This window comes from Rhinoraja longicauda, chromosome 4 (genome assembly GCF_053455715.1).
Source record: "Rhinoraja longicauda isolate Sanriku21f chromosome 4, sRhiLon1.1, whole genome shotgun sequence".
Lineage (NCBI taxonomy): Eukaryota > Metazoa > Chordata > Chondrichthyes > Rajiformes > Arhynchobatidae > Rhinoraja > Rhinoraja longicauda.
In genome coordinates this window covers 83,283,060-83,306,714 of record NC_135956.1, presented here as the reverse complement: position 1 = coordinate 83,306,714, position 23,655 = coordinate 83,283,060, and the positions used below count along the sequence as shown (strand labels likewise).

Here is a 23,655-nt window from a genome sequence, read left to right as displayed (position 1 = left end):
AGGCAAAAGAAATGGAAGATGGAGTTTAATCCAAGCAAGTATGCTGTATTGCACTTTGGGAGGTCAAATGTAAGGGGAAAATGCACAATTAATGAGCATATACCGTGAACAGCATTGATGTACAGAGGGATCTTGGGGTTCATGTCCATAAACTCCTTGAACCACAAGTGAAGTGATAAAGGCAGCATATGGTATCCTTGCTTTCATAGGTCGGGGTAACGGAGGCCTTCACGAGGTGTCGCGGGCACAGTGCCCACCCGCAAGGTTGAGGGGACCGGTCACCAGACCGAGGGCTTGTCGGTCGGCGGGGACAGGAACCCACCCGAAGGCTTGTCGCTTGGCGTAAGCAGGAAGGAGCTGGAAACATCGTATATGAGGAACATGGGCTGGTAGGAGGGTGAACAGGGGTAATGCCTCCAGTGCCTTCAAGGTCGGCTGCAGGAGGCACTCCTCGGACACCAAGATGACCAGACAGGCCGACCGGACTTTGAATGGCGCCAAAGATGGTGCTGCCCACTTGTGTAATATGTGCAACAAAAATTTTCACTGTGCAGTATTTGAGACAAATAAGGCACTATTGGTGAGTTAGGTCATGCAGCTTTATAGGACTTTGGTTAAACCACCATTATGTGCAGTTCCGGTCGCCCCATTACAGAAAGGATATGGAGGCTTTGGAAAAGGTGCAGAGTAGGTTCATAGAAATATAGAAAATAGTGCAGGAGGCCATTCAGCCCTTCGAGCCAGCACCGCCATTCAATATGATCATGGCTGATCATCCACAATCAGTACCTCCGCAAGTCCACTTTAGATATTTACATGTGCAATATATGGCAAAGCTGCCCCTTATTACTCTTACACTTAATTTTTATATTGTTTGATTATGGTTTTTTTAAATTGTCTGCTGTCTCGTGTTTTTACCACGTGCGAGCAAAGCACCAAATCAAATTCCTTGTATGTGTACAAACCTGGCCGATAAATTGAGTCTGATTCTGAAATTGATTGCAAACAAAGCACTGGTAACGGACAGTGACAGTGGTGAGGTACGTTTGCCTTCATCGGTCGGTGCACTGAGTACAAGAGGCAGATAGTCAAGATACAGCTCTATCAAACTGGAGAAACATTGACTGTGCAATGAGCTGCAGATGCTGGTTCATGACAAAAATGCGAGTAACTCAGCAGGCAGCATCTCTGGAGTTTCCCCTCTACCCTGAGGAAGAGTCTTGACCTGAAACGTCACCTATTCTTTTTCTCCAGAGAGGCTGCCTGACCCGCTGAGTTACTGCAGCATTTTGCATCTATCTACGGTGTAAACCAGCATCTGCAGTTCTTTCCCACACGATCCTGGATTAGGGGGGTATTAGCCCGAGAGAGGTTAAATAAACAGATTATTTTCTCTGGAACGCCAAAGGTTGCGGGGGAGACCTGACAGAAGTATATACAATTATGAAGCATACCCAAGGTAGTCAGAATCTTTTTCCCAGGAAGAAAAAAAATCAGACTAGAGGTCATAGCTTTAAGGTTAGAAGCAAAGTTTAAAAATGTGCAGAGCAAGGTTTTTTTTTTACAGAGCAGGGTGGTGTCAGGAATATGCTGCCTGGGGTGGTGGTTGAAGCAAATACGTCAGTGGCATTTAAAAGACTTATGGATAGGCATATGGACATGTATGGGTTACATGCAGGTAGATAAATGTTGAGTGATGTTCAGCACATTGTGGGCTAAAGGGCCTGTTCCTTTGCTGTACTGGTTCTGTATCAACCAGCTGCCTTCATCTTACTTTTTGAACAACTGAACCACATTGGCTGTTCTCGAATCTTCTGGTACCCTGCAGGAAGTTAGCGAGTCTTGAAAAATTTCAAGCCATGGATCCAGTATGGTTGCAGTCGCTTCCTTGATTGCCGGTCACTGGGTCCTGACAATTGTCTACCTTTAGGCCCACAAATTTCCAAACTTCAGGCCTTGGAATTTTTACAATTTCTTGCAGTTATTTGAAATTGGCCTATTTGTAACATTAGGGATATTTGCAACGTCTTCCATGGTAAAAACTATTGCAAACTATTAATTTAACATATCTGCCAATTCTTTAATTCCTGTTCTTACTTTGTAAATTTGTTCTCTCGCAATTACACATCCTAGCCACCTTTTTCCTATAGCGGCAGAAACGCTTTGTTTGTTTTGATATTACATGCAAGTATTCCCACAAAATCAATGTTCTCCCTTATTATCTTTTTGCTAATTTGCTGCTGGATCCTAACAACCTCCCCGTCCCCTGGCATCAGGCCCTTGCCTCTTTGTATATCCACTCTCGGCATTATCCATCTCCTCCTTTGTTAACAAGATTCTCCTCTTTCTCATGCAATCCCTTTCTAATTGGAATAAATTCCTGATTGTTTTAGACAATAGCCGCAGGAGTAGGCCATTCGAGCCAGCACCACCATTCAATTTGATCATGGCTGATCATTCTCAATCAGTGCCCCGTTCCTGCCTTCTTCCCATACCCCCTGACTCCGCCATCCTTAAGAGCTCTATCTAGCTCTCTCTTGAATGCATTCTGAGAATTGGCCTCCACTGCCTTCTGAGGCAGAGAATTCCAGATTTACAACTCTGACTGAAAAAGTTTTTCCTCATCTCCGTTCTAAATGGCCTACCGCTTATTCCTAAACTGTGGCCCCTGGTTCTGGACTCCCCCAACATTGGGAACATGTTTCCTGCCTCCAACGTGTCCAACCCCTTAATAATCTTATATGTTTCAATGAGATCCCCTCTCATCCTTCTAAATTCTAGTGTATACAAGCCTAGTCACTCCAGTCTTTCAACATATGACAGTCCCGCCATTCCGGGAATTAACCTAGCGAACCTACGCTGCACGCCCTCAAAAGCGCTTGGAAAAGTAACCATTTAATTTTAAATAAAAGACCAAGAATATCTTGCTGCAGGTATATAAGGCTTTGGTGAGCCCCCTTCTGGAGTTTAGTATGCAGTTTTGGTCTCCTTATCAGAGGGAAGTTGCTCTTACTATGGAGGAAGGTTGAATAAATTAACTCCCTTAATGGCAGAACAGATTAAGTGGGTGAATTAGGTCTATATTCACTGAAGTTCAGAGGAATAACAGGTCTCAGAAATATTTAAAATTCTAAAACTACACAAACTAAAATGTAGAGAGGATGTGTGTTGGTAGGAGTCGGACCAAGGTTCAGAGCCTAAGTATAGGGAGTATGCTATTTAGAAACCCGATCGGCTGAAATTTCTTAATCTCACATCAGTGAACCTCACAACAAGGAACAGTCGAGGCCAAGTCATCAAACGTATTCCATACGAATATTGTTAATGTTATAGAGTATGGATCAGCAGGCACAAAGGGTTGAATAGCTTATTACTATCCCCATAATCTGTTTTCAATTTCTACTCACAAGAATGTTTTTAGAGTTGTATTTCAAATTATAATCTGGTATATAAACTCAACCCACTGGAACTATTTCATTGGATTAAAGGCCATGAGGCATACTGAAATTCCTTAAAATTTAAGTGTTTAAATTATTTTTTTTAAATAGCTATGCTTGCATTGTTCAAGATGTGGAACTGACGGCTTATAGACAAAATTGAATATTTTGATTTGAAAGTGGCAAGCATCATGAGATCAAGATCACGGGTAGAATAGGATTCTGCAAAACATCCAAACATCCTTACATGTGGTGACATCAACATGTGGTAACTAGTTAGCAGGCAACAAAAGCTTTTCACTGTAACTTGTTGACAAACTAAACACTGCATTTTTGGCATTCCTTGCTGTTCTTACACTATAGAATCACATTAAGTGCATGCTGTATAAACTATCAGTTCATTCCCTGTAGGATATTGGTGAATGAAAGCAAACAGGAACGATTTTTCACTTGGTTTGAAAATCTGCAATCATCAGTGTAAATCTCCGATATGACAGTGAGGAATGGAGGCAGAATTATTTTTTATTCAGTGGATTTTTACAGCACGAAATGCTTTTTACCAAGACATCTCGTGAATGCCATTGTCTTGAGGTAGCTGCCAGGCGAATTTCTAAAAACTGGACAATACTTAAAGCAAAGTATATACAAAAACATAGAACATGGCATGAGAATTAGTTTTCCACTATCCTATTAAAGAATTATCAAACAATGTACATTAATGTGTAGGAAGGAACTGCAGATGCTAGTTTATACCAAAGATAGACACAAAGTGCTGGAGTAACTCAGCGGGTCAGGAAGCATCTCTGGAGAAAAAGAATGGGTGAGGTCTCGGGTTGGAATCATTCTTCAGCCTATTCAGAATTTCAGTATGTTAATAGTCTGGTTTAATGTTACAGATTTCTACAGTGGTGTTTTCAATTCACAAATTCTTTACGCTAACTACCAAATACATTTTCCTTCACTTTCCTTCTCGAATGACTTACAAAAAGATACCCGTTTAAAAATAATCTTGAATTATTTAGTTTATGATTATTCACTCCTATACTGTATATAATCAACAGAATCAATCATATTATCATAATCTACAACATAATACTATTTTATTCATCTTAATCATTTTCTTAGAACTACACTTGAAAACCACTGCTCATCTTTCCTGTCACATGAAGTCCCATTACCTTGATAATCCAACACCTATCTCAATGGGGTAGCATTTGACATTTACTCTAACTAATGTAGAATATTGTATAAACTACTTACAATACATTGGTCATATGCATTGGGGAAAATAAACATAGGAAATCATTATGCTACAGAATCATACTCTACCTGTCAATGTGATCATGACCTCAGTGCTTCCCACTTTCAAATCCCATTTTAACCATCAGTTTCACATCTTGAACAATGCAAGCATTGCTAATAATTGTATTTACCCCTATTTTAGTCTTGGTTTGAGTAGTCAGCTATCTAGATAAAAATTACACTGGTTTTCTGAAGTAACATTATGATTTAAGTTTGTATTAGCATAATTGCAAACAAAAGATCTTCTATGAACCAACACAGTAGAGCATTTTGGAATGCAATTGTTTATTAATCCCTTGTATACTTTTAAAACATTGCATTTTAGAATAGTAATCTGGTGTATTTATTAATGCAGCAAAAGATGCTTGTTACAAAAAAACTTCTATTGTCTATCTCAAAACCTGCAAGTAGTCCTAATATAAATAACTAAAATCAACCTAAAACTATAATCATTTTCTAGTTCCATTGGTGCAATTCGTAAACTAAATATTTTTGATGCTTAAAACTTTTTAAAAAGCTGCCTGTTAGTGTATTATTTTCAACGAGCTTGTGCAGAGTTGGAAGTGGGCTCTGTTGGTGGAAACCTGTCCTGTCATTTAAATGGGTTTGGGGATGTGATCAGAACAGTATTTGGAAATGTAAATGGTACAACCAATTTAATACAGTAGATCCTCCACTCCATTAACTTAGGAAAACTATCTTTCCCCATTAACAACAATGCTACCTCATCCAACTGTTATTCTTCATTGAAATTGAGGAAGGAGCATTGGAAATTTTAGATAAAGTGATTTATCAAATTGCATTTGTTGGCCAAGCTGGGAAATAGTGCCCAAAGAATGCTGGCATATTTTTTGCACTTTCTGAAATTACAGATTCACTACACAGATTAAACATACATTATCATTTCATCGGTCATGTTAAGGTGATTTCACAAATAACCTTATAGCACACCATGGTTTTTTTTCTGTTCTTCCAAATACTTTCTTCCTTCTCGCTATCAAGTCATGCCTTTAAGTTGTACTTTTATCCTCCAACACAAATATGGCTTTAACTGTTGCCTGCTCATAATGCACATTTGTTGGTGTCAAATGCAATTTCTGTTAGCATGCAGTAAATGAAACAAAACAGCTGCATTTTGCAGAATATGAACAACTTCCATTTATATAGCACCTTTAAAGCAGCAAATTGTCCCAAGGCACTTGTCGGAGCGTTATCAAACAAAAAAAATAATGGTAAGGCACAAGACCAATAAGGAAGATGAATCAAAAGCATACTGAAATTGGGTAAATTCTATGGAGCAACTGGAAGACAGGTAAATATTTGGAAATGTTTAAAGATGGATGTCTGAAATTTAAGGCCAAGGCAGCCGAACATACAGGGGCAATGTTTGAGTAATCATGAAAGATGAAATAATGTTTCACCTAACATAACCAGTTATACTCACTGATATTGCCAAAAATTTAAGTTTAACGATCAACTCTGTTCCCAGAACATGATTTAATACATTCTCGGAATCTGCCACTTCAATACGAGACACACTAATTGTCTGCATTGATAGTGGAAATCAAATTCAACACAGCTGTCTGATTAAAATCACGTTCTTATTCAATGGTGAAACATATAAAGTGTGATTAAAGATCCAAGATATCAAAACAAATCATTCAACATTTGTGTTTAGTACAAGTATAGCACCAGCTTAGACAAGCAAAAATAGTCACCAATAATTGTTAAGTCTTTAGAAAAAGAATTTACAGTTTACAGCATACAATCTACAAACTGATCATTTATCAAATGTACATATTAAAACACATCAAATTTAAAAGAAAATTAGTAACAAGAAAAATGAATGTGCAACACAGAACTATTTTCATAATTTAAAGTGAACTCTTTCATATCCATACGTTATGTATTTGTGGTTACCCTGAGGCCTTTGGAGAAACATGGGAAGGTTTGGAGGGGAGAAAATAAACTTGTTCAAAAAAATCTTTTTAAAGAAAGTCCAGGCTTTAGTATAACTCATTTAATACACAAACACTCCTGGCCCTAACAATTTTAGCATCCCATTTCAAAATTCAGGCTTCAAACTAAATGTTTCATCTTATCTGAGGTCAGCCTTAATTACTCAGAGATATTCTGGTGACAAGAAAGTATAACTTCTGGTGGCCATAAGTTTAGTTTTTGCATAAAGAAAATCAGATTTCAAAGAACGTTTTATACACTGTAACACCATAAATTTCAAATGTCACAGTGCCATTCATATAACAAAATACCAGTAATGCATCAACTATTATGCAACATTTGTTCACAACTGAATTCCACAAAAAGCATTGAGATGATCAATTTTTTAAAATGTTATTGGGTATAAAATGAATGATCACAGAAGCTGATACAACCCCGTGCTTTTATTTGACCAGTATCAAGGAATCTTTAACAGTCTTAAATGGACAGTTTCTCCATTTACCAGTATCCCCAACCATTTATCTGATTTTTTACAACACTACTTTGGTCTACTTCCTGAGGTTTAACTTATTCTTAACAAAATTAAGAGAAAATGACTTTGGTTTAATCACGAGCAAAATGCAATTAAGAAACTGAAGTTGCATTAGTCTGTAACTGAAATAATATAGTGCAAGAACAATATTCAGCAGACCCCAGTGTATTGAATATAAGTGAGTTAGAGCTTGGATTTTCTTTAACAAGTTCCAAAATGAGAAACACCCAATTGTTAACATTTTCCAAAGGAAAAGTATTTCCATAATCTTACATACAAGCATAGCAAAGCGTAAAGAATCTGCCCTGGTAACTTGTGTCACATTCATATTAACAAATGTTCTCCTCCGTTCAGTGCTTCAAAACTAGAGAGTTTGGTACAAAAAGCAACTAAAGAGTGTGTATACATGGTGCCACATTATATATTTTGACACCCATGAGAGATATAAAGGTTAGACTGTTGATTTGGGTTTTGCAAATTAACATGCATAGTTTCTTGGTCAGTGTTTACAAAGAAACAATCCTCAGGAACTACAGCAAGATTAAAGCTTCCATTAGGCTATCATGTAGATGTTAATGCATACAGTTATTTTGAATTCAGGCACCAATATGTTTTTATTTTCAATTGATCTCTAAAATAATTGAAATTTAATCTTCTGGGTTACTGCTTTTGACCAGTGTGCAATGAAAACTATAGTGTTTGTTGCAAAGACAATGGCATAATGCAAATATCACTCTGAGTATCTAAACCACATTTGTCTCCCATTCATGCAATATTACAATTTTCCATTTTGATAATGAGACACACATATTTGATTGATTTTACCTCTTTTGCCACTAACTTTTTTTTATAAATGCCATCTACAGGAAGTGAGAATACAACTAAATTAGAGATTCTAATCAGAAGATTTTTCTTTGCTTCTACTCAACAAAATCTGAAAATTGATTGTTGGGCTTCTTGATCCTAATTTAACGTTTCAAATCTCTTTTGCAAAAAAATTATTCTGCCCTCAACTATTAAGTAACTTCAAAGCAAAACACAAATGTTTGCGGACCATTAATCTCTCAAGAATGAATGTTTTTCTCAAACTGAACTGCAATCACACTCATAGGAAAATATATAGTTACTGCAGTGTATATATATTATTTGTATAAAGTATTAAAAAAAAAAGAACGTGTTACGTTGCATCAGCTGAATGCAATATCCAGAAGCTCCACCTAATTTAATCTTATGGAACTGGCTCCTAAATCAATTCTTATGTGACTTAATATCATTGTATCGGTGCCCTTACACAATTTTCCCAATCGTCTTTTGCTACAAAAAAAATCCATTATTGCAGAAAAGCATGTTTGGTCTACACATTGAGTGGATCGCCAATATTTACTGAACAGATCAACCAACCAACCCATCATTTAAAAGTCATGACTCCTAAATCAGAGATAAATTCCATGGCCAATTATGATTATCATAATTACATTCATACAGAATTATTTAAAATGAGGAACTTTTCTACAATTTGTATTTTGTCAAACACCTCAATCAACTCATTGTTCTAGTCAGAAATCCTCCCTTTCTTCTCCCTCCCCCATATAAATAAATCAGCTGCTTTATGCTGCCACTATAATCTACAGATATTTATTACACACAGCAATCTATACAGTGAAAATAAATCCATTATACTAAATAAATAACTGATAGGAAACAAGAATGGGACTAGAATGTACTATTTAAAAGTCTGCAAAAATTACTTTCCAAAGCACAGCTTATTAATTTTGTCTCATGGATAATTAACATATCTGCAGTGTTACAAATTGTCAGACTTGCTGATCACATATACAATATAAACTTTTTTTAATGGATTAGACACACAACTGCCTTAAACAATAGAATGCTATGTTTCATAATAATCAGTGGCAGGCAAATCCTCACAGGGCACTATTCTTGGCTTTCTGACTTTCCTAAATCTTGCTTTGCCCTAAACACTTCAAGTTTGTCACATACAAAACTGAAAAGGTTTAATCTAATCAATTGGTTTGTTGCACCCAATTTAAACTACAAATAGCTGTGAACACCAATGGAAAATTACAGCCAAAGACAGAATCCTTGATATAAATTCACAATTAATTGTCTTAATTGTTTGATCTAACTCATATTTAAATATTTAATCCACATGGAATTCAAAACTTTTCTTACTGCCCTTTAAAATAAAATTGTTTTAATAAACTCAAATGACAAAACTAGAAGAATCTACAATAAACATCTCAGAATTTTACAACTTGTTTTGCAGGATAATTATTTTGCATTCTTTTGAATAACCATAATATTGTATTCTGTCATATCTTTGGTAATTATGGTTACCGAGATCTAAAGCTGAGGAAAATGGATCACAGTCCATTTTTTTGAACAGAACTTTATCTTGCTAGCTGTGGCCTGAATTACAGTGGCATTCGTCTTTACAACTGTAAAATAATATGCTTCATAAAATTATCCTTTTTAAAAAAAAGCGTAGACCATTGCAATATACAACACCTTGCAGTACTGTACACTGGCATCTTCTTGTGAAACGAAGTTATTTCATCTGGGAAGGGGTCAATAAAAACAGGTTGTAAAGACTGACAATTCCCTTCTGTACTAACATTAGTGCATTGATGATCTCAAAAAGTGATGTCTGCACTCTACAATTTTTCTGGCAGGGGTGCATGGATTTAGTAACATTAGCACACCAACCCATGGTCTACTTACATTATTAGAGACCAAAAGGACGATAACTGACAAAGTGTCAGCAGATAGTACGTGGAAACCTAGATTAAAATGTTTCAAAAATAAATACAAACAATTACTATAAGACTAAGAAAAAGTTAGGGGTCGAATGATCTGAGAGGCACAACATTTTGGGGCATAAATTAGGATAAGAGAGTGCAGATTTAACATCAAGGGGCCACAAACCTTTATAAGAATTTCTATACCTTTATCAGAGCCAAGGTTAAAGTTTCTCTAACATGCACAATTGTCAATGCAGTGACATCACTGTGTCCTGTTTCAAAACATGGTAAAGTGCATTAATACCAACCTGCAATAGTATAAATAGTCAAGACTATATAAAGAGTTAACTTTATACAATTCCTAAATTATCTTGATCTTAACTTTCCATAAGATTGCCTCTAGTATTAAAAGGGCAACATATTCTTCAAAATGTTAAAATATTAAAAAGACATAAATATGAACTTAAGCTATTAAGTTACCTCTTATTTGGCTTGATAATCTCTCATCAGATAGACATGTTAAATTGTGATGACATCAGTGACAAGACTAACATGGAATACCAATCACCAACTGGCATGGAAACAAAAATTAGCTTTCTTTAAAAGAGATAAATATCTGAAAATTGAGTACAAGAGCAGAATAGCATTTAGCTAAACCTCTTTCAAAGCCAGTGGAAATATAATTATATAAAAGGTGTAATGAGCCCACAGCATCATATTCAGTACTTTTAGAGACTAAGTTCAGCAAACCCATTTAAAATAAATTCTTCATGTCTGTGTGCAGAACTTACAGAAAAAGTTCATATACACACAAAATCATCTCGTTCAGTTTTAAAGCACAATACAATCCAATAGCCAAACGTGGAAATATTGCATTTCATGTGGCCATGCATTGTAAGTATACAGACTAAGGGGCCATGTTTTAATTTGTGCTGAATTGCTTGCGATCATTTAGGACAAAAAACAGCCAGTATTCTCATTTCTAATCATTTCCAGCAAAATCAACTCTGAGAAAGTTTATGAAGGTTTTTGTGAGTGGCGTTCTGTTCATCTTTGATGCTGCTTACTTAAACAGATTACACATTTGCTCGCTTACCCGCTTTAAACTACAGCAGGATCATCATATTAGGACAGATAAAGCCTGGAAAAATAAAAAGCTGTGATGCTAAGGACACTGCATTCCATAATACAAAACACAATTAAAGGAATTTTATAGAACACAATTTCCCCTTAAACTACCAGTCCCAATTTTATTTCCTCCAATGCCAAAATTTACAATTAAATTATTGTTGCTATTTTTGACAAAGATAGTTACTCATCCAATGCAGATTGGAAAATCTGGAGTCATGAAAAGTGAAATTGAACTTACCACAGCCACGTTCTGAAAAATGCAGCGGTCTTTCAATATATCTTTTTGGTTTGATGTGCTCATTTATATAATAGCTTTAAATATCTTCTAACAATACCATTGCAAATTGTTTGTTTGAAGCAGCTCTCTTTTTTATAAACTAATAATAGTACTTATATTTCAGTCTCGGTGTTCTGGAACATTCTCAAAATAATGATGATACTACATTTCTCTGCAGGAAATTTTGGTTTCTGAAATCAATCTCAACTCCTAAATACAGGGGCAGTTTCCCCAAAGGGAAGAAACCAAGAATGTTCTCAACTACAAAACCGGGGAAAGGATTTATTGGTTGTAACTGTAGCTTAATAGTTTAAAAAATGTAACAAAAAAGTAAATGTATGATCTCAATGGAATCATTGTTATTAGTTACTGGAGTATGCAAAAGCATGATTGTAGTTTTGGTTACATTATATTCACGGGGTGGGGGGGGGGGGGAGGTGGTTATATCATGCAACTTGGGTTTTACAATGGTTTTAAGGTTTTTAATATCTTCTATAGCCATCTTTCATAATGCCTTGGATGCTTAGATTGAAGCAACAACTTTAAATACTCTTAACTGCACAACAATTAAGTAGTTCTGATCAAAGCTCGATCTGGAAAGTTAACACACATTGCTCTCTTAAAACTGGCTGCCTGACCTGATGAGTATTTCCAGTGGTTTCTGCTTTGACTGAAGCAGATCATGTCTTTCAAAGCAGCTTCGCTGTAACGCTACATGAACTAACTTGCATTTAATTCAAGCAATTGTCAGTTATTTCATAACAATCTGTCTCAATCTCAATTTACTTGGAAGTAGGTCATTTTCAAATTGCTCAATTAGATCAAATAATCCTCTTCATTGCCCCAGCAATTTCTCTTTTCACAATGGCTCATTTTTAAAACAAAATGGCCAAGAATAACGCTGCAAACAAAAATATTGATAGCCTTTCTCTCTAGTTTAAAACAAAGGCCATACTCAATTGCAGGTAAACTGAAGGACCAAAATCTGAAGTGTTTTTCCCTGTAAAACCACAAGTAGTGGCATTTCATTATGTAGTGTGTAAAGAAATTCAGAATCATAAATGTCAGGGGAGGACCATATAATTTTACATTAATAAATCTTTAAGTAGCATGAAAGTTCTTATATTTATATCATACTCATACATTACTTTTTCTCCTCATTGCTTTTAGGTTAATTGGAATTCAGTTACACTAATTTATTCAATAAGACAGTTATTCTAATTTATAACTAGTAAATCACCAGTTTAAAAGTACATATCCAGTTGTTTCCCCCAGTTCACAGAAATATATATTTTTTAAACCAATAATAGTACTTATATTTCAGTCTCAGTGTTCTGGAACATTCTCAAAACAATGATGATACTACATTTCTCTGCAGAAAATTCTGGTTTCTGAAATCAATCTCAACTTCTAAATAGAGGGGCAGTTTCTCCAAAGGGAAGAAACCAAAAACTACAAAATCGGGAAAAAGGTTTATTGGTTGTAACTGTAACTTAATAGTTAAAAAAAAAAAAAAAAGTAAATGTATGATCAACGGAATCATTGTTATTAGTTACAGGTGTATGCAAAAGCATTGTTGTAGTTTTGGTTACATTATGTTCATGAGGGGGGTTAATGAGGGTCTTTGTTAATGATGCTGTACAATGAATTTCTTTTGTTTAAATGCCACAATCTGTAATCATTTACTTTAGATGCCATTTATTTTGCAGTTTACTTCTCCAGTGATTGCATGCTGGCTTTACTTACTTTAAATGGCAGACAAACACTTAAAAGTTACTAGCACCTACGTAATATAATTAAATGGGCTTTCTTGCCTGCAAGGTTGAGCCTTGAAAATGCATAGAATATAAAGACACTCCAGAAATCAAAGTTAAAACCCAATCTTTTTCGAAATGTCAAACCCTATTTATTCCACGATTGCAGTTGCAGCTGGGAATGGCCAGACTCCAAACACAATATTGTTCAGTTTTGGTTGCCTATCCGGGATTAAAATACTGCTTTCAAGAAAGTTGAAAGATGAACAAATATCCTGAGTACAAGGAATTAAATTATAAGACTATAATGTTCTTTGGATAAAAAGGAGAGTTTAACATGACCCAAGACCACATTCTCAAGACTAAAACCAATCAACAAACTGACTCGGGCAAACATCAAGGTGATGGAATTAAATAGAAGGGGACAATTTAAGAATAAGAAAAATTATCAGAATAGGCTACAGTACTGCTTCATCCAAAAAATGCTAGTTGTGGAAGAATCATCAGGAAATGCTAGTAAACAAATGATGTCAAGGGACAAATGGATATTTTGTTTTGAACCGAGCAATACATAAAAGATAGGTAAACCCAGGAGTTCACAATTCCAGAAATGATAGGTTTGTTTGTGTCAGGTGACCTTCTCCTGTTAACAAGAACTCAGTGTATTCTATTTTTGTATCCCAGTCAGTGAGAGACACCATTACATTTTTGCCTCATACTTTTTCAGATAGATTTGTGGGAAAAGAATGTGGTAATATCAGTATCAGTTATTATAAGGAATTGCCCATTACTGACTCCAAGACGCTTCCATCATTACTGTGGAGGAGCCACTAACTACAATCATTAATTAACATATCAATTATCCAATAGTTACAATAATCAGCAAAATAACAAAAATTTAGTGTTTTGTTGCCAATCCATAATTATTGAAATTCAAATAAAATTCTTGGGTTTGCCAATACAGTGAATAACCATAATTAAACGTTTCCGTTTTATAACACAAGGGCTTAAGTACTAGCTAGTCATTGTCTAATATGACATATGTCTCACTAGCCTCAGCATCTTCCCATTGCTCTCTATCGATATTCCCTGCTCCTTCTTCATCTGGTACATCTTCACCAACCATTCTCTCGTTTTCTTCCTGTTCCAGTCCACCTGGCTCATCCTGTTCTTCTTGCTGTTCCTTAAAAAATTCTGGATCAACCATCAGGTCCATACCACCATGGTCACCTTTTGGCTGTCTATCACCTCCAGAACAATCCAAACATACACCATATCTTCGAGATCCGTGCCTAATACCAACACTGGCTGCTAGAGTGAAGAACTTTTTACAAACCATACATTTGTACTTTTTATCTTTCTTGTGTACCTGTGGAGAAAAATCAATCAAATCAGACATTAGAATATGAACTTGCAATTCTTCTGGTCAACATGTATTTTCTAATTAAGTTAGTGATAGGTGATAGTATGCCATAACTATTGTACAGTCCAGAAACACAATTCTGTTGAACATAAAAGGAAAAAAATCAGTAAACTTGCTGGATTGTGTAGGAATATGATAGTGCCTCAGCTAAAAATTCTCCAAATGTACAAGATTTTGGTTCCAACAGCCTTTTTCAGTCCAAAAACTATCAACTAAAGTAATGAAATTATACATACCTTAAATACTAAAGATTAGAATTTGATTATAATCCCATTTTTACACATTCTTAAAATGGATTTTGGGGCAGCACAGTGGCACAACGGTAGAGTTGCTGCCTTACAAAGCTAGAGACCCAGGTTCGATCCTGACTACTGGTGCTGTCTGGAGTTTGTCCGTTCTTCCTGTGACATTGTGGGTTTTCTCTGGGTGCTCCAGTTTCCTCCCACATTCCAAAGACATGCAGGTTTGTAGGAAATTGTTGGTCACAACTTTTGTGAAAATTGTCCCTCTTGTGCAAGATAATAAAACTAGTATTTGGGTGATTGTTGGTCAGCATGGATTTGGTGGGCCGAAGAGCCTGCTACCATGCTGTATCTCTAAACTAAACTAAACCAAATCTCACTCAGGGGGTATGGGGAGAAGGCAGGAACGGGGTACTGATTGAGAATGATCAGCCATGATCACATTGAATCGAAGGGCTCGAAGGGCCGAATGGTCTCCTCCTGCACCTATTGTCTATACTAATCTGTCAAGAACTAGCTAAATTCATGAAATTAGGTCAGCGTAATGTAAGGAGGGTTCAGCGAAAACAATGGAAATCAATAAAGTTGGCTACATCAAATTTCACACAAAACAAAATACAAATTTAAAAATGGCAGTAGAATGAGATGCAATCAAGATAAAACACTGACGCACGAGATATTGGGACAAATGTCCAAACATTTAGTTAATGAGATAACGTTTAAGGAGGACCTATAGATAGCAAGGAAAAAGTTGGAAATTTCTAGGTTTTCAGAGAAGGAAAGTGGCTAGAGACAAAGAGCTACTAAAAGTGGAGGGCTCACAGATCAGAGATGGATGTTGGTATGTTTTCAACGAATTAAGTTCAGGAAGGAATACTCACAGCCATGGCATATTTAAACATTACGCTTGGAATTGTAAATTAAAGGTATGGTGGACCATGTAGCCAACAAAGCATTACCATAAGATAACAAGTGATTCGGTATGAATGGGCAGCAGAGATTTAGATAATCTGAAAAAGATTCAAAGAAATGGAGCAGAGATGTGAGAAAAACATAAGGGTTTTATCAACAAATGAGCCGATGCACAGGTGGAGGTTATCATAGCCAAATTAATGGGAGAGAGAAGAGTTTCCTAGGAGCTTGAATTTGTCCACTGTCTAATTCCACTGTTGAACCACAGTTTCTTCTATTTAACGGTTAGGAATACCAAAGCATTAGCTTTTAACATTTGTCACAAGACTATAAAACTTGTGACAAAGGTTAAAAGCTAATGCTTTGGTATTCCTAACCGTTAAATAGAAGAAACTGTGGTTCAACCAAAACAGCATGTTGGCTGATCAACCAGATTCAAAGGAAGAGTGAAGGTAAGAGTTGACAAGGTGCAGGAATGTTTGGTCAGCGAACATATTTTACGATGATGTCACCAATATACAATAAGATCATGAGATAGAGGCTGGGGCAAGAGAGACAAGTATAAAGCTCACAGTTCTTGTAAACAGCACCCATGCTTACCAAGGAATGTCTCTTAACATGTTCCCTTCGTGTGAACAACTTTCCACAGATATCGCAAGCAAAGGATCGCACCCCAGTATGTATTAGCTGATGCCTCTTCAATGTGCGTCGATATTTAGCAATGTAATTGCAATGCGGGCATTTGAATTTATTTTGGCTACCAATTGAAGCATCACCTAGCAGATATAGAATTCATGCAGTTTATTTACTTTCCTGTTAAAATAAGGCATTGTTCATTATTTAAAATTACAATAGTGCAAAATAGGGAACGTTTTCTCTATACGATGCAAATAAATGGCTAGGTACACGCGCTTCCCAAATGCACCCATCTACAAATCCTTTGAATTCAAATCTCTTTGTATGTGGAGGTCATTAAGAACATAGCATAAATACTTTATACATAATAGTTCATTCAATTGTAACAGATCAAGTACAGAAATTCTTAAATATGTTCAGGAGAGCCTTCCTGATCAGTATATTTCTATCATGACAAGGCAACATTGCTGGACATAGATCCATGAAGTAAGCAGTCTGATTGGAATAAGCTTTAGTTAGGGAACATCTGGCAAACAGGAATCACAGCAGATTGTTTGGTAGAGCTACGAAAAAGGATATTAACTACTTCAACATTAAAATAATAATACATCAGGCAGAGAAAAACTGGAATCTAAATTTGAGAATCAAAACTAATTGATCCCTCATCCAACAATGAACCATTGTACATTTCCTTGATTGTCTGCTTTGATCTGTTCTTTTCACACCTTACATGTTCGTTGTACCCTTCCCATCTCGTTTTCCTCTCCCCTGACTCTCCGTCTGAAGAAGGGTTAAGACCGAAACGTCGTCCATTCCTTCTCTCCAGAGATACTGCCTATCCCACTGAGTTACTCCAGCATTTATCGTCTATCTTAGGTGTAAACCAGCAACAGTAGTTCCTTCCTACACACTATACCAAAATGATTCCAGGGAAGAGGGAATTTATGTGGGTAAAATGGAGAAACTGAAGTAGATCTATTTATACAAGAGGTTACATGAGGCATGAATGAGGCTGGTAGGATTTTGCGAGTGCCAAATAATTGAGAAATGTTGGTGATACAGCTGGACTATGAGTGATAATCTTAATGGATACAATCTACAAATGGAGTTCAAGCCAATTAGACAATGAAGGAATCATTAGATGACTAGGATTCTCTATTCAGCGCTGCCACATCTTCTGCCATGCCACGAGTCTTCTCAGGCTCTTGATAGCAAGCCACATAAATGAAAAGGGCTTTAGTCTCCCTGTTCTTTTTTAATTAAAATACAACTATCATCTTTATCACTGAAGTGTGCGTTGGAAGTCTGAAGACCACACAATTCTATTCAGATATAGACTGCTTTCCACAATTTAGCCAAAGCCCCAGAAAAGTTATGCAAGATCTTTGGTTCAATCTATAATTACAGGGCTTACATTCACTGTGAGTGGAGTTTTTGAATACTTACACTTGTGAAAACATGCAATTAAAGAAAATCGTAGGGGTATACCCTCCCTGAACATGGAGGTTGGTACCCTCCCTAATGCAGCATTAAGGAGAAAATCACGATGTAGCACTGGGCAGGGACAGTGGTCCAGAATGATCTTCGGACTAGTAAGCCAGAAATGACTGTGACCGTGAATTCATCTAGAAGAGTCCTTGCATGTTTATGAGCCAGTATTAGAATTCACAACAGGTTGCAGATCCCTGTAAGGATTGTTCAGTGAAGGATAGTCTGCATTGATGTTCCTCAGTGAAGTTTACAAAACTTTGAGGACAAAGCAACTTCCAACCTGGTTTCTAAGGCTGCTTGTGATCCCTTAAACACCTATAATTCATCAATATACACTGATGAGCCAAAACATGATGTCATCATGGGCACTCTGACCGGTCGGTCTGTGGCTACGCAGCAGGGTGCGATGCACTGTGCATTGTGATAAATTCCTCCCGTGACCACCATTAAAATTTTCTGTGAAGTGCCACAGTAGACCTGTCGGTTCGGACCAGACGGGATAGTCTTCGTTGCCCTCGAGCATCGATAAGCCTTGGTTTGCGGTTTGTCTCTCCTCGGACCAATGTCGGTAGGTACTCACCACTGCTTACCGGGAGCACCCCACAAGCCTTGCCATTTCAGAGATGCTCTGATCGAGTCGTCTGGCCATAACAATTTGGCCCATGTCAAAGTCACTCAGGTCTTTACTCCTGCCCATTTCTGCTGCATCCAACACATCAACTTCAAGAACTGACTGTTCACTTGCTGCCTAATATATCCCACCCCTTGACAGGTGCCATTGTAACAAGATAATCAATGTTATTCACTTCGCCTGTCAGTAGTCAAAATGTTTTGGCTCATCGGTGTATAATCAAACAAGTTTAGGTGTAGGCAAATATCCCTTGGAAGAAACTGTTGAGTAAAAAGGTGAATGGAAATGGAGGAAGGTTTAAATGAGATGGTGTGATTCTAGAAGTAAATCACCTGGATATGGAAAATCTCAAGAATTATAGTAGATTGGAACCAAAGAGAAGGACTGGCAGCATCAAAGGTGAAATACAGTAGCGTGGTAGAATCAGAGATGAGGGAGAGAAAAAGAAAGACAATGCAATAGATTCTGATACATAAACCAAAAAGCTACATCTGGTTTTTAATTAGAACTGTCTCTTCACTGCTTCATTCATGTAAATGCAAAATACAGATTTTCATGGTCTCACACTTTGGTTACGTTCCTAAGAAAACCTTGCGTACAGAAAATCACATTATAGCAAAGAAAAGGCTAGTTGCTTTCAAAGCATAGATTTAAACTGGCTTTCTTAATTGTGATCATGCCGTAACTAATGTGACTTGAGTAATGCAAATAATGTTCCCAAATCCATCAATCATGTTATTTTACTTGGAAAATACCTACCATTGAGCCACGATTCTCTGTTTTGAGCTTCTTGTAACAGTCCAAATCTGAATTGATCAGATGTTCCAGCTGGAAGGGAATAATTATATCAATAACATTTTTCTTTTATTGTTTCCAGATGCTCTGACCTAAAGAAAGCATTGATTAATCCATGGCATATTATTCCACTGGCCCCCATCAGGATATTACCCAAATGGCCATTATAAAATGACCATTTAAAACCTAAAGAATGCATAAAGACCATTGACACAAGGAACATATCACAACTGTTCTCTCTCTCACAGATCTAAAGATATGCAGTGTTCAAAACCAGCATTCAGAATGGCATTCCACTTTTGCAAGGTGAAAGTGCTGCCAAATGCACTGCTACAACATCACATGCTTATTTTTACAGTTCAATATTTCAATATTACAGTTCAATATTTTTTAGGTATGAGCATTTCAAAGATAAGCTAAATTTAAACTAGGCAAAAAATACTGACAAACTATGTTCAACATCTTCACATTGATACAACGTTCTCAATAAATCTTGTAGTTTTTCTCGATATGGTTGACATTTCTGATGCATTATTTTAATTTAAATGCAAATAATTAGCCTAGTCTTACTTTAAGTTACTGTGTGATGCGGTTTTAACAGTCACCAATTAGAATTTTTCAGAGGCAGCTCTTGCTATGTAACAGACGACCTTGGTATATTTTGATAGCCGGATTTTGGAATTAATGGTTTATTTAAAAAAAAAATTAAACCTGGACTAGCTCCCTAATCATTTCCAGTTTCCCAACCCAGCCGTCTCATTTTCACTACAAATTTCTGGAGGTCCTTCGCAGATGCACAAACTATCTGTCTTCCGCATGCAAATCAACTTCAGCTTCACTTGCTTCCTCCAAAAAGCATTGCAATAGGAAATTTAGTTTCTTAATTTAGTTTAGATACAGCGCGGAAACAGGCCCTTCGGTTCACCAAATCCACGCTGACCAACGATCCCCACTACTAACACTATCCTACACACACTAGGGTCAATTTCCAATTATACCAAGCCAATTAACCTACAAACCTGTACGTCTTTGGAGTGGGAGGAAACCAGAGATCCCGGAGAATACCCACGCAGGTCACAGGGAGAACATACAAACACCGTACAGACAACACCCATAGTCAGGATTGAACCCGGGTCTCTGGCACTGTAAGGCAGTAACTCTAATGCTGTGCCACTTGTATGGAACATTTGCAAATTTCAATTTTAATTCAGTACCCTTTTTCTAATAGTGATGACTACTTGTGCTACTTCTTGCTCCCATTTTAAACTAGAAAACATTTCACTTTTATTCATGGTATGCAGCCTGCTCTCACCCGTACATGGTCAACTCTGACGTTTCCTTAGCTTACCTCCATTTCATCGGATAGGCCAAGTGTCTTGTGCTTACTGCAAGCCTAATTACTTCCAAAGCTACCTGGACACAATTCCTCCTAAGTACTCCATTCTACTCATCTTACAGTTTCTCTTGCTCCATCATATCTGCTGGCCATCTTGTCCACCAGTGCTTTCCCTGTCTGCAATTTTCTTTAACTGTCCCCCTCCCATTTCACATAATTCTGTTCTCACCATTTTCCCCACTCCAAAAACTAAGATAGTATTTCCCTAGTCCTTGCTTTCAGCATCACCTGCCATCATGTTCAATGGATCATCTTTAACAATTTCCCGTATCACCGTGACATCACAAACAGGAAAATTTCTTCTCGCCTCCACTTTTATTGAGGTCGGTTTATTAATTCTTCATCAGCGAAATTGCCCTTGGTTGTGAGATCAGAGGCATGGGAAACTGAGAAGGATCACCCACTGAATTTGATGGCTGCTGAGGTTGAAAGCAAGGACAAGAGAAATCTCCTTAGTTTTTTTGATTTATTATCCATTATTCACTATTCATGATAGTCTCAATTACATTGGGGATACAATAGCCACTTTGGAGAACACCTTCATTCAGCATGCATATAAAACAAGTTTCTGATCACCTTTGACTTTAATTCTCCGTCCTCAGTCTCCCAAGCTGTTTCAAAACAAAGCACAAGGTAAGCCAAAAGAATACTGCTGGCTTGGTGAAGGAAGTTTTAGAGGGATGAAATGGGTGAAGGATACTGAAAACTTGGTCTCAGGTTGGAGCAGAGTGCTGGGCCTGGAGTTTAGTCTCCACAGAGGAGCAATCCCTGGCTGGAGGAGAATGCATGTTCAAAGACACCATGGGCTGCCACACTGGGACATTTCCAACTCCCCCACCCTTCTTTCCTCTCTGCCCACACTCCACCTCTTGATCCCCAGGATTATCCCGCCCAATATGTTAACCGACAAGCTCAATATGTTAGCTGAGCCCAGGATGAACCGTGGCAAGCATTATGTCAGACTATAATGCACAGAATTTGATTACAAGAGTAGAGATCCTCTGCTCCAGTTATACAGGGCATGAAGAAAATGCGCCTGGAATATTGCTGTCTGTTCTGGTCTCCTACTGCATCGGGGAGAAGAACAGGGTGGTGGTAGGTATATTAAGATAGGTATTAAAATAGCTATATTTCATTTTAGAGCAAATGGAAATGTATAGCATTAGGAGATCATGAAGGACGGAAAGCTATCAAAATTGAATAGAACCAGTGGAGGTTGTACAAATAATAAACTAAAGTATAATATAATGTTAAAAAATGAGTTTCAAAGCAAGATAAGGCACTCTAGGGCAGGGCACAAAGGGAAAGGAAATTTGAAGGATGGCAAAATGTTCTACATCAATAAAACCATAATTGTAGAGTGATTGAAATCCAAAGAAGATCATCAAAGACAGGAGAGAAGGAAGTCTTTCTGATGATGGTGATTCTTTAAAATTATCCTCAATTATTGGCAGTTTACAAATATACCATAAAATTAGAAACTGTTGCAACTTACTAGGCAGCATTCATGGAGTTTAAAATTTAGTTGGATGACCTTTCATCAGAATGAAATGAGAAATCTAACATGTTTTCTGATAGGGATAGGGGAGGAATGGAAAGGACAAAGAAAACAGTGATAAGAATATGGAACAAGATAGATTGAATGATGTAAATGCTGTTTATGCCAGAGGTTAACAGCAGCTGCTCTGTCTGTAGTAGATGAAAATTGAAACGCAAATAAAAGGGGAGAAAAATTGCTAGGACAGTGAGGTGCAATTGCAATTTCGGGAAACTGACATAAAATAGAATGCAGGAAATGATCACCAAGTCAGGCATCTATCAAAACAGAAAGTAGAGTCCACATTATATCTGAACTGACTTGTTCTAATATAAACAGGAAAGGCTGTTCATCTGAAATTGCAAAATTCAATGTTGAATCCCAAGGAATAATGTGCCTGGTCAAAAGAGGAGGTGTTGTTCATCAAGCAGGGCTTCATTGGAATAAAGATAGAGGTTAGAATGGGAGTACGACCGAGAATTAAAAATGACATAATTAGAGCTCACTTTCGGCCTTAGACTGAACTGAAACATTCTGCACAGTAATTATCCAATCTGCACTTGATTTCTCGAACATTGAGATCACATTAAATGTCGCGTGTTGCACACTAAATTCGTGGAAGTAGAAATGAACCACTGCTTCATTGGATTTCTCGGTGACCAGAAGGGTAACGATAAAAGAGGTGACATGTCCTATAATTACTGCTTACAGAAGATCCACTAATCCCTCTTCTTTCAGCATTCTGAAAGGACTGTCCCCCTGGGATTTCCTGGTGTATACATCTTCTTCAACACCCACTGGTCCTTGTTACCCCTTTCCATACAACTGGAAATGCAGAATCTGCCCTTCTATATCATCTCTTCTTACCAAATACAGTGCCCTCCATAATGTTTGGGACAAAGATCCATCATTTATTTATTTGCCTCTGTACTCCACAAGTACTTAAAAGAGCAACCACAGTTCTGGAAAAGGTCTTGTGGACAGGTGAGACAAAGATTAACTTATATCAGAGTGATGGCAAGAGCAAAGTATGGAGTAGAGAAGAAACTGCCCAAGATCCAAAGCATACCACCTCATCTGTGAAACACAGTGGTGGGGGTGTTATGGCCTGTGCATGTATGGCTGCTGAAGGTACTGGCTCATTATCTTCATTGATGATACAACTGCTGATGGTAATAGCATAATGAATTCTGAAGTGTATAGACACATCCTATCTGCTCAAGTTCAAACAAATGCCTCAAAACTCATTGGCCAGCGGTTCATTCTACCGACAATGATCCCAAACATATTGCTAAAGCAACAAAGGAGTTTTTCAAAGCTAAAAAATGGGCAATTCTTGAGTGGCCAAGTCAATCACCCGATCTGAACCCAATTGAGCTTGTCTTTTATATGCTGAAGAGAAAACTGAAGGGCACTAGCCCCCAAAATAAGCATAAGC

The 23,655-nt window shown here is 37.2% G+C and overlaps 1 protein-coding gene across 1 annotated transcript in view; it reads right to left on the bottom strand.

Annotated features, from left to right (window-relative positions):
- Window positions 1–3,951: 3,951 nt before the first annotated feature.
- The window catches only part of zbtb10 (zinc finger and BTB domain containing 10), a 51,210-nt gene continuing 31,506 nt past the window's right edge, over window positions 3,952–23,655 (bottom strand). The window contains exons 3-5 of the mRNA XM_078398197.1: window positions 19,249–19,317; window positions 16,332–16,507; window positions 3,952–14,523 (exon numbers count right to left, since the gene is read on the bottom strand). Coding sequence (XP_078254323.1) covers window positions 14,173–14,523; window positions 16,332–16,507; window positions 19,249–19,317 — 596 coding nt within the window. The 3' untranslated portion in view covers window positions 3,952–14,172. The remainder of the gene's footprint in view (window positions 14,524–16,331; window positions 16,508–19,248; window positions 19,318–23,655) is intronic.